We start from the raw sequence: 15,681 nt of genomic DNA, 5'->3' as shown, positions 1-15,681 counted from the left end.
TTTTCACGTACCATTCGAAACAGATTAGCATAACCAGGGTCTGATCTATTGCTACAAATACTGTACTAGTATCGCCTAACTGGGGATTGAGGAGACAACACACTTTAAATCCAATCGCTGTGACGAGGGGCGAACGCTCGAAACGTCAGCCTTTAAACTTTTTACGGTGGCAAATTTACGGTTTCAACTCAGTTGATAACACTGAATTACACTTTAAATCAGTTGTTCACAGAAACAGAGGTGAGCCCGAAGGCTAAAGCCCCCCTACCCCACCCCCAAGAGGTCGTGTGGTACATGGCCCAAGTGAAACGTTGGCACAGTCATTTTCAGGATGTTTTACGAATTTAAAAGAATATCTAAGCAAGCAGAAGGGAAAATAAACGTTCAGAGTTTTTATTAAAAGGTAAAACAGAAAAGTAGAATTAAATGATTGAATACGTTCTCGGATCAAAACAGAAAACCCGTGAGATAAATATACTCTATAATTATTATTGTTTTTAGTCGAAATGATTTATTGTATTGTATCTTAACTTCACGTCTCGAGCTACACAAAAATATCATGGAGGTTCTTCCAGTCGCTGTCTTCCTTTCCTTCATATAAATGAAACAAACAGAACACTACGCGTAATCGGATCTGTTCTAGAAGTTTTGTGCCAATATTGATATCACAGATGAATACTTTTACCGAGCACTTTCACTGGATGGCAGGTTGATGAAAATCCATGGATATTATTTTTTGGTCAATCCTAACATATATCCAAAAGAGTTTTTTTAGTGAGGTGCTGTGCAATAAAGAATCAAAAATTCTCACGTAAACGAGGCATGACCCCTTAGAGAAAACACAAAGGAAATTCTTTCAAAACACTCAAATATGCGCATAACTAAAACGCTACAGTCAATTCGTGACCGAACAAGTTAACTCAAAGACTTTGGCTGTTAACTTAGAAACTCGCGGAGGTTTCCAAGATGAGGACAAAACCAGAGAAAACATTTCGTTTGATATCATTTCTCCTCCTCCTCTTCTCCAGTGTTTACGCTAAAACTGCCGCAGGTAAGAAGACTGCTGAGAAATGAAACGAGTTGTTGCTTTGTGTCGACCGATTCAGTGACATGTAACTTCGCTGCGCTCTTGTATTTCTCCTTAAAATTTTTTTTCTTGTTATCCGTTGCTCAAAATGAATCATGCTTAAGTCTGCTAACTTGTTTGCCAAAAATACTGTTAACAGGTACAAAAATTCCGACAATTTTAACAGCTTGCTGATTTATTTAATCATTAAGATAAATAGTATTTTTTTTCTGAAGTGGTGAACCATGTTGGCTTGTTGACTGGCTAACAAATTGACTGACTGATTGGCTGTTGGCAAGTCAAGCACCTGGTTAACAGATCGAGTTATTCACTCCCTCGGCTTTCCAGTCAGCTCATATCATGACATACGTTGTTGTTATTATTATTAGAACTTTACTTTCATTCATTTGCATTACGATCGTCTTTCCAATTTCACTATTTCAAAACAAATTTGTGTTCATTACCAAACGCACTTCGATTTTCCAATGAAGGTCATTTAAAACAACTTTTTCGCAAATTTCTATGGCATTTTTTCGGTAAGAATGTGAAGCTTATGACGTGAGTCAATAATAACAACTAACACCTCAAGTGGAACTAATCGGAAAATGTTTCGAGATTATTCCACCACATGTTAGCTGAGACCGCATGTTCTTTAAATGCTTCGAAGGAACAAAAACAATCACTCAGTTCGATGAACAACTGCACGGTTGGAAGTCACACCTCTCTCTATGAGAATATTGTCTGTAGATTTAATTTTCATTATACCATACTTAAGTGTACGTTTAAAAATAGTTGAATCTAACCATACCCATGAGAAATGACCTTTTTTAATTTAATTTGTGAGTGAGTCGAGTGTCGGTCGCCCTTTGCGCTCTCCTCGCTCATAGTTCATAACTTAAGATGCCTCTTTCTCTGCAACATTTGGCTGTAGTTTATTTCAAGTTAATGGATAAATGATCGAAAAAATGAGATCAAACAAATTTTCATACCTCTGCATCTTGGTGGCCAGGATTTCTTTACTGTTAAAATAATCGCAACGGTTTCGAGATCTCAGATTTTCACTATGTTGAAGCTAGAAAAATGAAATGTCTTTTTAAGAGTATGTGAGCTGCCATGTCCTCTTGCTCTCGACTGATTCACAAGTTCCAATGTGCGGAGAAGAAGAGGGAACCTGGGGACAAGGTTGTAGGGTTTGTGAGGTGTCTAGGAAAACTTTTCTCTCTTCACTCTTTTACTTGAATGTTGTTATCATGCATTATTTCTTTTGTAGAGGAGGATCGAGACTTGATAATACTTTTGGCAGCTGTAGCTTTGGCTGTTCTCGCTGTGGCTTTGATTATTCTTGTGGTCAGTTGCTGTTGTTTCTGGAAAATGTAAGTGAATTACTGGAAATTAATGGCCGGTTAAAAACTTATCGCCTAAGAGGAGTGGGAGGGGAAGGGGGAGGATTGGTTCTTAGGAAGGCGCGATTGAATTTTCTGGACCAATCACAAAACATTTTGAAGCAAAACCAGTGAATGCAAATCGAGATCACTTTGCTTCCAGTCCTTAACTTCAAGTGTTTGTTTAATTACAGGTTAAAGAAGAGAGAGCGTGGCTATTAGTAGCCATAGAAATACCAAATCGAAACTCTACTGCCTCAAAAACTTTTTGCTTGTGTCTACCATAGATTGTTATACGTGCTGATATTGTAAAGTATCTGCTCAATACGAAAGATTGTATAATACAACTTATTTTACTTCAAACTGTATATTACAGTACCATATATGGCGCAACTTTTTGATGCCATCATTGAATTGGAACTATATCTAGTTATGCTTTTTTAAGACTATCTTACACATCAAAATAGATCAGCCTCATCACTAGTGAGAAACTATTGCAGAGCTAAAGAAGGATCGTAGAGATTGTTCATTTGCTGTAATGCTACAACGTTTAGGAGAAATTATTGCGTGAACTGCTCAATTGTAAAAAAAAGCAACTTTAACAATTTTGTGGATAGCAGGGCCGAGATTGCAAAATGCCGTGAGAAATGCCCCAGTAATGGTTGACCTCGATGAGTCCATTATTTTATCATAATGTACGCGAGAGAAGTCAACATCATGAGCACTATCAATTCACAGATGTTTTAATAAAATAGATTAAACTGAAAAACCTTGTTTCTACACAACTTGGAAGTAAAGCAACCTTTCGACTAAGAGTACTTGAACGCTAACAACAGAGCCGAAGAGTCAGTTATGAGGGGGTGATCTCGAGAGAGGTCATAGCCTGCAAGGCATGTAAGGCGTAATTTTGGCGACTAGATGCTCACTATTTTCTCGGCATAAATCATAGCTGCCATCTTTGATTTTAACACCAGCGGTAGGCTGGAGAGAGAAAGAATTTGTACCCAGGTAGTGAGCGACGGACAAAAATAAAGAAAACAAAGTATGTGACCAAACAAAAATAGAAGCAGAGCAAAAAAATACAAATAGAAAAACAAAACAAACAAAATGAACCAAAATTAACTGCATCCTGAAAGCCAAATAACAGTCAAAGGATTATGCAAGTAATGCAAGTCACCTACGGAAGGCAAGGTCCATTACGATTTTCCCTGTAACCACTCTCTCCAACTCCTTCGTAGTTAAACAGTGTTGGGTCACTTTTACATTGGTAGCTCTTACAAACTAATTCACCTACAAATTATAAAGACCCTCTGTTTCGAAAAAAAAAAGACCAAGTGGAAAGCCTTTCTTGTGAGAATGAGTTTCGGAGCGTGGGACAGGTAAAAAAGATTCCTTTCTCGATGTCAAGGGTTTTGCTCTCACTCTACCTTTGGGTATATAGAAAAAGGCCTTCTTGTTACTTTTTAGGGAGTGGGTACTTACTAGGAAGTGGATCAGGGTGTTATGATTTCTAAGGACGCAGTATAATTATTAACTATTTAAACTCGAAGAGTGGTCAGCACCTAATTTTTCCCCACAGTAATACTGCTGAATCATTCATTAACCCTTTACACCCTAACATCAGTAGCCATACTCTCCATTCTGTTCTCAATACATTTCCTAAGGTGCTGACAAGAAGAATTTGTATAACGGTCAATAGCTTCTTAGTTGGTGATCATTTCCTTTATTCTCATGACATTAATGTGTGATTCAGGGGTGATATAGTAAGGAGAAATTAGATGTCAGTCACTCTGAGGGGTTAAAGGGTTAAGTAGCTTGACAAATGATTTGTCTGACAATCAAAAGCTTGTTTGGTTGGTGATCATTTTCTTTTTTCTTGTGATCTTCATGTGTGATTTGGGGTTGATACTGAAAGGAGAAATTAGATGCTCGTCACTTTTGGGGGTTTAAGGGTCAAGGTCATGAGAACAAAGGAAATGATCACCATCCTAAGAAGCTTTGCTTTTTAAACAAATTCTCTTTGTCGGTACCGAAGGGAATGTAAAGAAAAGAGTACGAAGAATATGGATACTGATGTCAGGGTGAACACATCCTAAAGGCTAACACAACTTCTAAGAGAACTGTTCTTCCTCTCACCAACTGGTAACCGACAGTTACTTATTTCTTCCCAGGACAATTTATACCCAGATACACCTTTGCTTAAAAGGATTTAAAAATTTTCCTTTATTCATAAAACTTTAATAACTCTATAAAAATCCCTCCTACAAAATCACCGAAGCCATGTGAAACTTATGCAGCCGTAACAGCAATATATTAAATTACATGTTAAACTCAAATTTTTCGCTACAAACTCTACAAAACAAAAGTTTGTTCAAAATAGACTCTGCTAACACTAACTCTTGATCAATGTACTCGTAGGAATATTCCAGTACTTAATTTCAGTAGAGTACTACCAGCCTCCTGCCTGTGTCGTTAAATTAAAACAAAATTAAAACAGAGTGTTTGTAAAACCTCAACAAACGCAAGGTATATGTATGCAATGTTTTAATTTTTGTTTTTATTTAGTGGAATTTAAACTGTTATATTTTTTTTTCTAATTGTCTTTTTTGTTTGATTTTTTCTTAACTTTTTCTGGTAGTAAAGATTGGTTAAATATCAATTCTTTATAAATATGACATATAATTCCACACCTGTCAAATCATTGGTGTTTCCTATAAAAGTCCAGACCCAACAATACTTAACTGAGTCCATAACAAAACTGCTTTCAGAAATCAAGCCAAATTTCCGATTGCAATTCAGAGATGACAACAATGTAAATATATATATTAATTTTCAGATTCTCATCTTGTCCAGAGAGTTTATAAAAAGCCTACAAAAATGGCTAAAAAATAGTAAAAGGCCTGAGAACTTTAAATAAGAAAGGTTCAATATGAACAGTTTGAGGAAACTCACTGTATAATAAGCATAGCGCAGGCAAAAAATTGGATGAACGTCATTAAAAATGTCTTGAAGAATTGCTGTTTTGTGTTGCGAAGTGACTGTGCTTTACTTTTGAGAATTCGCATGAACGCAGAACTAAAAACGGTATTAAATTAGTGCAAGTGGCACCACCAGGATCAAAATTTAGAAAAAAAAGCCCTCTAGTATTTTAAACAATTTTTTTTCCAAAACAATTTTGCGATTTACGATGTGGAGTCCACTACATGCTTACAAAAAAAACTGTTTTTTCTCCTTTGTGTTGAGCCTGGAGGAAGTTTCATCTTAAATATGGGATATTTAACGAAAATCACTGAACTCTTAACTAATCTAATAATTTGCTAATCCACTTAACGTTGTTTTTTTTCTTTGTGCAACTTATTAAATAAATATGATCGGCTTACGTATTCCTTTTTCAAATAATAATTTTTGAACGTCTTTTGCCGAGTGGCTGCTGCTGTCCAAGAGTGTTGTCGCACGAATGACGGAAGCGATACCATATTGCGTGACTCATCTTTCGTGACACAAGAAGTTTGTGGGAGTGACACGTGAATGGTGCTCAAATACAATGAACGTTAACCGGGAAGTTCTTGACCTCGTAGTACAAGATGGAACACACAGGCAGAAATTATCTGCTATCTTTAGCGTTAAAGGGAGAGGGTTCTGGGCGCCATTTTTAATCAAACCATTTTCTTCGTTCTCAAACCTGAGAGACCTTCTCTACCACAACTAAGACTTCTTTTGGCGGCTGCAGCGGCGAAAACGACAAAAGGCTTGCCATGCTCGCACGCATGCTTGCTCTCTTTGGCATATCCCAGTACCGATTTAGGTAAGATTGGCTCGCTGTAAGATGCAAGTTACTATTCAGTTTGTTGCACGAGCCGAGACTGGCTTTTGTGGAAGTTGTAGGAAGAGAGTCTGGTGAACGGATACCATCCAGCGGTTGCTCTTCGCTGCTACCTTCGTAACTTTCTTTGGGCATGAGGACTGGCACGAGAAATAACAAACACGTTGCAACAGTGGAGCAGGCGCCAGCAACGTAAAAGGCGATCTGATAGGACTGCGCGACATCGTAAATAACGCCTGGGATAAAAAATACGATTAAGAATAAATAATCTTAAAAAGGACATTAGAAACTCTCTTAAAAAAAAGCACCTACATTTAAGCGAAAGTTTTGTCCCGTCGAAAACAAATGTGCCTGTAACTTTTGTATCGACAACCTTCATCCAAGGGTCAGCTCCATTTATGGGACATTTTTCGAGGTTCCGACCGAGTCCCCCGACTGGAGGACCCGTACTTGACCAATACGTGAAATCAGTGGAAGTCAAATGCCATGAAGAATACGAGACTCCAATTTTTCTTACAGGGAAGATGATTTATGCTTTGTTACGATAGTGGTAATTATCATAAAGATAATCCTGGTAAATTGTTTTAGTCCCGCTTTGAGAGTTACCCGCTGAGAACAAAGAGTGAAGGCGCAAATTAAATCAGTGGCCATGCGTTCAGCGGGAATTACTTAAGATCTTCTGCAGATGAGAACGGGTCCAAAAGTAACTTAAGAGTGAGATGATGGGATTAATTACCTGCTAAAGGAGGACCAGCAATAGACGTTATGGCCATGAAGAAGAATTGAATGCCAATTCCAGCAGCAACCTTGTCCACTCCGACAATGTCCGCGCAAAGAACAGCCAAAAAGACTACAAAACAACCATCAAACACACCAAAGACTAACATGTACACAACCAGACCGGCGTAAGATTTGGTCAGCGTACTCAACGTATCGGCAACCCCAATGATTAGCATCGCCATCTGGAAACAGTATAGTCGGTTCACTCTCGGGTGATCTCCGAGTTTTCCGAAAAGAAGCCGACCAAAAGTCGAGCCTACTGACATCATGCCAACCAGCGTAGAAGACTGCGAGTTTGGTATACCACATTCTTCGGCGTACGCCGGCTGTGCGAGTAAGAAAGATAAATCAGTGTTTAATGATGGATTCTCAAGACTGACTAATGGGCAGACATCTCCTTGCTTCATCCCCAAATTAAACAAAAAGTAAAAGGAAAAAAAAAAAAGGCAACTGCTCTCGTTTGCTAAGTTAACCAAAACAGTGGACCAGAATCTCCCACTTTCTCGCAAGAGAATGTTAACCCCTTACACCCTAACATCAGTGTGCATATTCTCCATACTGTTCTCTATACATTGTCTAGGATGCTGACAAAGAGAATTTGTTTTACAATCAAGACCTTCTTTAGATCATTTCCTGTATTCTCGTGACCTTGATGTTTGACTCAGGGGTGATATTGTGAGCAGAAATTAAGTGTTTCTTACTCCTAGGAGTTTAAGGGTTCACAAAAGATGTAGAAAATGGCAGCCTGCAGACACTGCGTCCTGCCAAAGTCAAGTTGGCATTCACAAGGTTAACCTCCTGAATGTGGAGAAAGTGATAAAACACAGAGGAAAAATATCTTCCAAAACCAAGGGAAGATAAAGGGCTGGGGCGGATCAAGTCCATGCCCGTGGTTATGCAAATTTGTCGTGAAAGACAGGTGCGTATAGCGTGCGCAATACATTTCCTACGCATTTGACTTACCAAATGCACAAAAGGAACAAAATATCCCATCATAAATGCGCTCAAAGCTATGCACCAGACCAAGAAGGCTTTGTTCTTGAAGACAGTAAAGTCAAACAAAGGCGGTCTTGAGGGTTTGACAGCTTCTTCTGCTTTCTCATCCTTATGCTCAGTTTGACTGGGAACTCTGTAAAGCAGAGAACCGATGGTACATATACACAAAACTCCACCGAGCACCCTTGCCGCATTAGCCCATCCTAGATTGTTCACGACGAGCTGCATGATGGGACCCATAGCAATCGTACCTACGCCACTCCCGGCCGTAACAATTCCATTTGCCAGACTTATGCGCCTGAAAGAAAAGTATGAACAAAAGTATTTCAAAACAACTTTAAGAGCATTAAATTTCTATTAATTACGTATTTTCAGTTGATAGATAATCGGCCAAAGTTTAGCCGATTATCTATCAACTGAAAAATGGTGTTTGGCCGCCGACCATCATCGATGAAAGAAAGTAGTTCTCATAAATTTTAATAATTTACCTTTCAAACCAATACGGAAGCGACCGAAGGGTTGGCAAATAGCTCATGCTCGCACCAATCCCCCACAGGACTCCAAACGTCAGGTAAAGTTTAGGAATGTCGTTGACAAACGAGGATAACACAAATCCCAGCACTCCTAGCAAACCACCAACGAATGCTACTACCCGACAACCAACGCGTTCACAGAAAGCTGACGTCACTGGCGCAAAGAGAAACATCATGCCCAAGCCGATTGAAAGAACCCACGCTGCAAAATAATAATAACAATAAAAAAGAAGTGAATTAAAATTGGCAAATTTCACAGGGCTCCTTATGGAACAAAGGGCATTAAGAATAATAAATCGAACAGCTTGTGCAAATGAAGATTAGTTTTTGTTCCACCAAATTCGTTGTTTGTGTGGTCACTCAACAATTTTAAAGGAGGCGTGACTTCTGAATATCAGACTGCCGACCGATGGATAATTTTATTTCATTCCCAGTAATGAAAAGTTCAAAAATATTTTATAAGTATCTAATAACGCAAAAAGAATATGAGTATGTTTCATTTTAGGTTTAACTAAGAAACCGTAAACTAGATCTTTCTTTACAAAAGCAAGCACTATTCCTGGTGCATTTTAGCCTACGTGTACCCACACCCTCCCCCCCCACCAAGGAAAAACGGAAGGCTTGGGGGGGGGGGAAGGTACAGTTACACGGCTACACCGGGGTTAGGTACATTTCCATTGGTAGCGCAGGCGATTACGTACATCGTGAGTGAGAGAAGAGCGGAAACTGATGTGAATCATTGAAAGTGTTTGTTTATTTCTTTCCCGACGTGGTTTCCAAATCAAGGAGATTCACATTGCTACACGATCACGGAATTTTATATAAAATTCATGGCGCAAATTTATTTTTTTCCTTTGGTTTCAACTTCTTGATTCGATAATGGCAAAGATTTTAACATATCCCACACAAAACAAGTAAGGTAAAATGTGGATTTAAGCGCTAGGAAAGTATCCTCGAATTTCGTACGTGCTCAAATTCCCTCATAAGACTACGAGGGGAGTTGCTTTGTAAACAACCCTCGTTTACCTCTAAGGAAATTCATGACTTATCCAATCAACGAATTTCGCTTGTCTCTACGGAAATGTATGACTAGTCCAATCAACGAATCTCGTACGTGCTCAAATTTCCTAATTAGACGACCAGGGGAGTTGCTTTGTAAACAATCCTCGCTTGTTTCTACGGAAATTCATGACAGAATCAAAACATCAAAACGGAACTCTCGAGAAAGAAAATGGATTGAAAGCAATTTAAGATTAAGAAACAGCAAATTGCGTGGCTTTAACCACTAATGACGAGAAGATTAGAGCCGACAACGGACTGGTTTGAAGTGGTCACGGATAAAGTTTGCCTCACGAGATTAAAAACAAATCCCTAAGAAGCTTTTTCATGGTTACTAAGGAAATCTTGAGAGTCAAGGGAAATGTATCGACTGAAATATGCGAATAGATTGCTGGAGTTCCTCACACACGAAATAAATAAGAATAAAGAAACATCATTATGTATATTCGCTATACTGTTCTCTATACATTTCTGTGGGCACCAGCTAAGAGAATTTGGTCAACGATCAGGAGCTTCTTTAGTTTTGGATCATTTCCTTGATTTTCAAGACATCAATGTCAACTCAGTGGGAACAGTGTTAGGAGAAATTAGATACTAGTCATTCTTAGGGCGGAGTAAGGCTTGAGGTAACGATGATTGACAAGGATTACAAAATGATAGTAGGAGGTTAATTCTGTTTCGAGCCTAGTGATGCATGCAGCCGGAGTTAATCCCGGTTTCCACAGCATAAAACTACAAGAGTGTGGTTTTGTCCTCCTTAATGAATGCCAGTCCACCGTAGGTTGCTGTAGTTAGTTTTACTGTTTTAAAACTACTGTAATCAATTTGTCATTAAAAGTTTTACTATTCTAACGCGCTATAGCCAATGCTACTGCTGAAAGATATGAAATCTTGCTGAGATAAGGCCGCAATAGCTGATGAAACAAAAGCTTTTCGGTTCACATGTGTGAAAGGGCTTCCTTAGGCGTCACTCAACGCATCAGTACAAACTCGACGGAGGGTATGCCACTCAAGTTTTCTCATTCTCTTTTTTCTTGTAAGGATATCTTACATTAAAGGCACCGTTTTCCGGTACAACTTATTAGAAGCGCTCTGTTAAGATTACTTCCCTCCTTCGCGGGTGTCCTTCGGGGTAAAAATTCGTACGCGCGCTAGTTTCACTAAAATCCTAGCAAACTATACGTCGGAGGAAAGCCTACTAACGGTAATTTACGATTAAGATAAAATTTAAGCGACTTTTCCTTTAAGGAAGAGTCAGGGGCCGGTTAGGCGTGAAAAGACCGAGGGTTCTTCTATTGAATTTATAGGGTATCAGATGCCGCAGCACGAGCAAAACTGGCTGAACAGTCTTATTCACAAGGCATCAATCAATTAATCAGGCTTTTTCGATGTTCTGATTGGTTATCTAGATATCGGCATCTAAAGTTGCAGTAGCTAAAAACATGCGAGACGTGTTGCGTAAATGGACACCACGGGACGAATATTTCAAATAACAAAATTTCCCGACACACTTTCGTTTTTCATTATTCCCAGAATGTTTCGGCGGAATTTGAAGAAAATCGGTTAAATCTATAAACCCTATAAATTCGCTCAAAGTGGTTGTATTCTTCCCAAAATCAAGTGCGAGATTTTAGCTCATAAAGGTTCGCAATCAACTCACGCCACGCCAGGAGATTATCTCGCCTCCTAAAACCGCAAACCAATAGGACAACGGAACTTCCTGGTGTCAATGACGATGGCTCAAGATTTCCAGGGTAAAGTAATTACCCCATTGCAGTAACTCTCGATCGCTCCGTGGAGCGTTGAGGAGGACGACACAATACTAGGCAAAGTTGCCAAAGAAGGAAAAAACCGCGGCAAAAATGGAAAAACCAGAAATGTGTTATCAGATCGACAGACATATTTAAAAATTACGATTTGTAACGAGCCCCAATATGAGCGGTTGCCGCGAAAAATCCTCTTGTGGATTCCTGATTTATTAACTCTTATTTGAAAATGCGTTTTCCCAAATAACTCGGGCGCTTTTAAAGATATTAGAAAATATTTTTATAAAAACGTCAGTTTAGTCAAGTAAAAGAAAAAATTGATTTCTTTGGCCTCTGAAGGTGGGAAGTAACCTTAAATGTCAAGACGCTTTATCACAAGTTATTATTTTTTTTAAAATATCGTCCGATCCTCTCGCAAGTTAAACCTCAAAATCCCAAACGTGACAGCAATAAATCGTTCAGCTGACAGGCTAAGATTTGAGAGGAGTGCTGTAGTTTGTTATTTTGGTCAAAAGCTGAATTCTCCTAACCGATCTTGGCAAATATACCCCCGCCCCGCCTCCAACGCTTGCTGGATTATGTTCAACCATAGGGTACCCATACGAACAGTGTGATTGATGAGACAGAAAAAGCTGCTAAGATACTTCGGAGCTGAGTTCGTCTCGCGCTCGAGAAATATACACAAAAATGAAGAGAGCTTCCTTTTCAAGAGTTAATCCGCCTGCTTAAACAGACGAATCTTGTTTTTGATATTCATAAATACTCTGCACTCGCCCGAAACGCAAAACAAAACAAGATTGATTGATTGGTGCGTGCAATTGACTTTGGAGCTTGCGGAAAAACAAATATTTCGACATGTGTTCTAACATAACATTATTACGAGGTCTCCTGCAAAAAGCGGCAAGGTTACACTAGAAAATAACAGCTACACATAAGCAAGTTTCTAGAATTGATATTGCACGAGTGGCTTGTCTATATAAATACATCTGTTGTTCTGACAAATGACAAATGCATCTTAAGGTACAAATGTACATTAAGTGGTCCTACGTTGCCATTGGCTGAAGGAACAAAGCTTTATAAGATTTCTTTAAAAAGCGCAAGTTGCAAAGATATCGTTGTATCATCGCAAGTGCAAAGAACATTTTGCGGGCTCTAAGAAACTTGGATTACTGAGAATAATTTAGCTTTAGAATAATCGATCGTTAACTTTGCTAAAAACACAAGCCAAATGTTGTCAAAAAACTGTCAAGATTTGCATTTGATAATAAAACCTGGAGTTGTTATTGTTACATGCAAATCAGGGGCTGTTTTCGACTCTCAACGCGTGCAGGTTATATAACAAACCAAAACCCACACTTTAAACCAAAATCCGAAAATGTGAAGGTGTAAAACCAGGCAGGGAACAGAATTATTTCCTAACAGACCGAAAAATTATTTTATTCTGTGGCCAATACGCAAGAAATGGGAAAAAGCACCAGCCAAGATAGTGAATGTTGTTAACAGTGCTTTGTTTTGAAGTCCGATATGCAAAGTTATATCTGGCCCTGGGAGAAGGTCAGGGAAAACAGGGTATCAAGGACTTAACAAAACCATATTTACCTCTAACAGAAAATCGCAAATAAACGGTGTTTTAGGTCAAAGAGGGACTCCCCTCTTATTCATAGCAAGGGTAGAAGTTGTTCTGCAGTGCGTTATACAACAGCGAGCCGACAACGCAAATTGTACAAAAATAGATAATTCACAGTGTTTTGATAGCTCAAAAGACCCGTGAGTGTTATTCATATCGGCAGGAATCGGAAACTGCAGATTAGATGTCGCAAGAACGAAAGGAGTATATAGAAAGCGTAAAATGGTGCAGACGTAACCAGCAATCACAACAAGCTCTCACAATATTTTTTGCAACTGGAATGGGCAAAAATTTCAACCTTTCTTCAGCCCTCGGCAGAGACTCGATTAAAATTTGCATAACGCTAACCTTGGCTTTGCTTTGCAAATTCACTTCCGGTAATTATTCGCTCTCAAGTTTGTTAACAAACGCAACTTTTTTTACCACATAATCTCTCTCTCCTTTCGTATCGTCCTTGAACCACTAGCGATTTGACAAGCAGAAAAAATCAAATACGGTCCCATTAGAGTACTGGATAATCTAATCAACAGCAGATGGCTAAATTTCTGACATCGAACCATTGCGCGTAAGATTTTCGCTCTCGATCGCAACTCAACTCTGCCGATGACAGCTAATACCGCAAGATGCCATCTCCTTCTATTCACAACGGATAGTTTAACTTTCGGATATATTTAAACTATTAAGGAGAAACACTACGGATGGCGTTGTTGATTCAAAGCAAAGAAATTATGGGTCGGTTTGACGTATCCGGTAATTTCGCGGTTCCTTCCAAAAAAAATTCGTCCAGTGTCGCAAATAATTTTTCCTCTTCAGCGAAATCGCATCAGTGTAGAAAGATGGGGTAAAATCCGGCGAATTTATGACGAAGGAACTGACCACACATCTGATTTTCAACTTTTTTTTGCTATTTATATAAACCAGTCCTCTACCACAATTCAAATGACATTTCGAACGGAACAAGAGCTCTCAACAGCGTGTTCATAAAGATAAGAGACTTACCGATCGTTTAAAGGTTGAGGATTGAAGTCATATTAAACATAACTGCCACACTGTACCTGTTTCTCCTTTGCTTTGCTTGAATTCCTCTAACAGTGCCTTGTAAAGAATGCCGGTGTTGTTCTGTATTCCCAACACGACGAACTGAGCGATGAAACCGGCAAGACAAACGCTCCATCCCCAACCGCCATCCGGTACGGATTGGACCTGTATTTGCACTTGAACTTTTTCGATTTCTTTGCTTTCTTTCGTATTCTTTCCCATGATGTCGGTTTATCGTAAAGTTCCTTTAAAAGAGAGCTTCAAGACCTGACGATGTGATGTTGTTCACCGCTCTCCCACAGCAAGCACCTTTCCCCAACCGACCAAATATCAGGTGGAGCAAAATTTTTTCTTAGCGCTAAGCATATGGACACTCCAGATAACATATGACGTAACGAAAACCCAGCGTTAGAAACACCCTGCCATTGGCTAAAAATATGGTATGATCAATTGACGAATGACAGGCCAGATCTATTGTTTGAAATAACATTCGCCCTTCTCGAGAACGACGCTCATGAGTTTTTCATGTGACCGTAGGTAAATACAGTGTGACATGTAATTTCGCATCTTTGGCTTGTTACTTTCTTGCTCACTGTGGATTCACAAAAAATTCTGGCGGGCTTCGCATGCAAACAGTACCTGCTCTGACAGGCTTTGCTTGTGACGTAAACAACACAGCGCTTCAGTTGGCGCTGCCCTTAAGCTATGAAAGAAATAGACAAGTATAATTTTAAAAAAGCCTGGGCTTCTTGTATAATGCAAACACATGTATGTTACATGGAGGCCTAGATATAGAACGCGGAGAGGCGAAAGTTCCAGAATAGCTATCTCCTGACTGGGGTTTTCCCTGAATCGCGGACTATTTTGGATCATGATGTAAAAAAAAAAAAAAAGAAAGAAAAAAAAAACCTTCTTCGTAATAAGATCCCTTAGGCAATAAATTATTCATAGAGTCTGTCACGAAATGAAATCAGTCAGCGAAAAAAGCAACTCTCCCTGATTCGTGAAAACCTTTTTCGGCATAATGCCCTCAAAAACTTTCAACCCATCCCTGATTTTCCGTTCGAGCTTTTCTTCGAGCTGCATCGTCGAAGAAATTCTATTCGAAAAAATTATGCTTTGAATAAAAAGATAATGATGTGCAATTGAAATATTGTGGGTTGTATTTCCGCATAGTTCGAGTAAGTGCAGTTTTACATTAACGCCAATAATCACTACTAATTCAGCGAGGGCAATATATTGCTTCAGCCTTATATCATGATCAAGAATAATAACTCTTTAATTTTGAATTAAAAAATTAGGAGAAAAACGTTCCTTTTAGAGGAAAGAAAAAGATGAAAAGAGATAAAGTTTGGCCTTATCGGGGTTAACGTATACATGAACACGTTCCCCGAAATTAAACGCCGGAGGAAAAATAATTCACAACATTTTAAAATAAAATCAGTTCTCGCGATCGTAAAATTCAATTGAAAATTGAATCATTATCGAGAACAATAATTCTTAAATTTTTGAATAAAAAAATTAATTGACAGGAAAACGATCTATGCCAGAAATTCCACCTTTATAGGAGTTAAATAAATGGGAAACCCTCGTATTTCGTCAATTCTGGAT

The 15,681-nt window shown here is 38.8% G+C and overlaps 1 protein-coding gene and 1 long non-coding RNA gene across 2 annotated transcripts; one reads left to right on the top strand and one right to left on the bottom strand.

Annotated features, from left to right (window-relative positions):
• The first annotated feature begins 867 nt into the window (after positions 1-867).
• LOC113682092 (uncharacterized) lies at positions 868-3,217 on the top strand. Its single transcript, XR_003447243.2, has 3 exons — positions 868-1,051; positions 2,337-2,439; positions 2,643-3,217. It is a non-coding gene; the product is annotated as an uncharacterized LOC113682092 (long non-coding RNA).
• A 1,430-nt stretch (positions 3,218-4,647) lies between these two features.
• Positions 4,648-14,971, bottom strand: LOC113682031 (monocarboxylate transporter 10). Its single transcript, XM_027199179.2, has 5 exons — positions 14,088-14,971; positions 8,536-8,782; positions 8,015-8,345; positions 7,008-7,377; positions 4,648-6,507 (listed from the first exon to the last, which is right to left on the bottom strand). The coding sequence occupies exons 1-5, from the start codon at positions 14,290-14,292 to the stop codon at positions 6,125-6,127; spliced, it is 1,536 nt and encodes a 511-aa protein (XP_027054980.2). The 5' UTR covers positions 14,293-14,971; the 3' UTR covers positions 4,648-6,124.
• Positions 14,972-15,681: the final 710 nt, after the last annotated feature.

Source organism: Pocillopora damicornis, chromosome 6 (assembly GCF_964200805.1).
Source record: "Pocillopora damicornis chromosome 6, jaPocDami1.2, whole genome shotgun sequence".
Lineage (NCBI taxonomy): Eukaryota > Metazoa > Cnidaria > Anthozoa > Scleractinia > Pocilloporidae > Pocillopora > Pocillopora damicornis.
Note: the sequence above shows the minus strand (reverse complement) of the source record. Positions and strands in the feature narration are given on the sequence as shown.

Coding starts and splice junctions, on each gene's coding strand:
- LOC113682031 (XM_027199179.2), bottom strand. CDS start 14,292: ATGGGAAAGAATACGAAAGAAAGCAAAGAAATCGAAAAAGTTCAAGTG. Junction 7,378..8,014: donor TTGTTCCTTTTGTGCATTTG/GTAAGTCAAATG, acceptor TTACTCGCACAG/CCGGCGTACGCCGAAGAATG. Junction 6,508..7,007: donor TGCTGGTCCTCCTTTAGCAG/GTAATTAATCCC, acceptor TTTTTATCCCAG/GCGTTATTTACGATGTCGCG.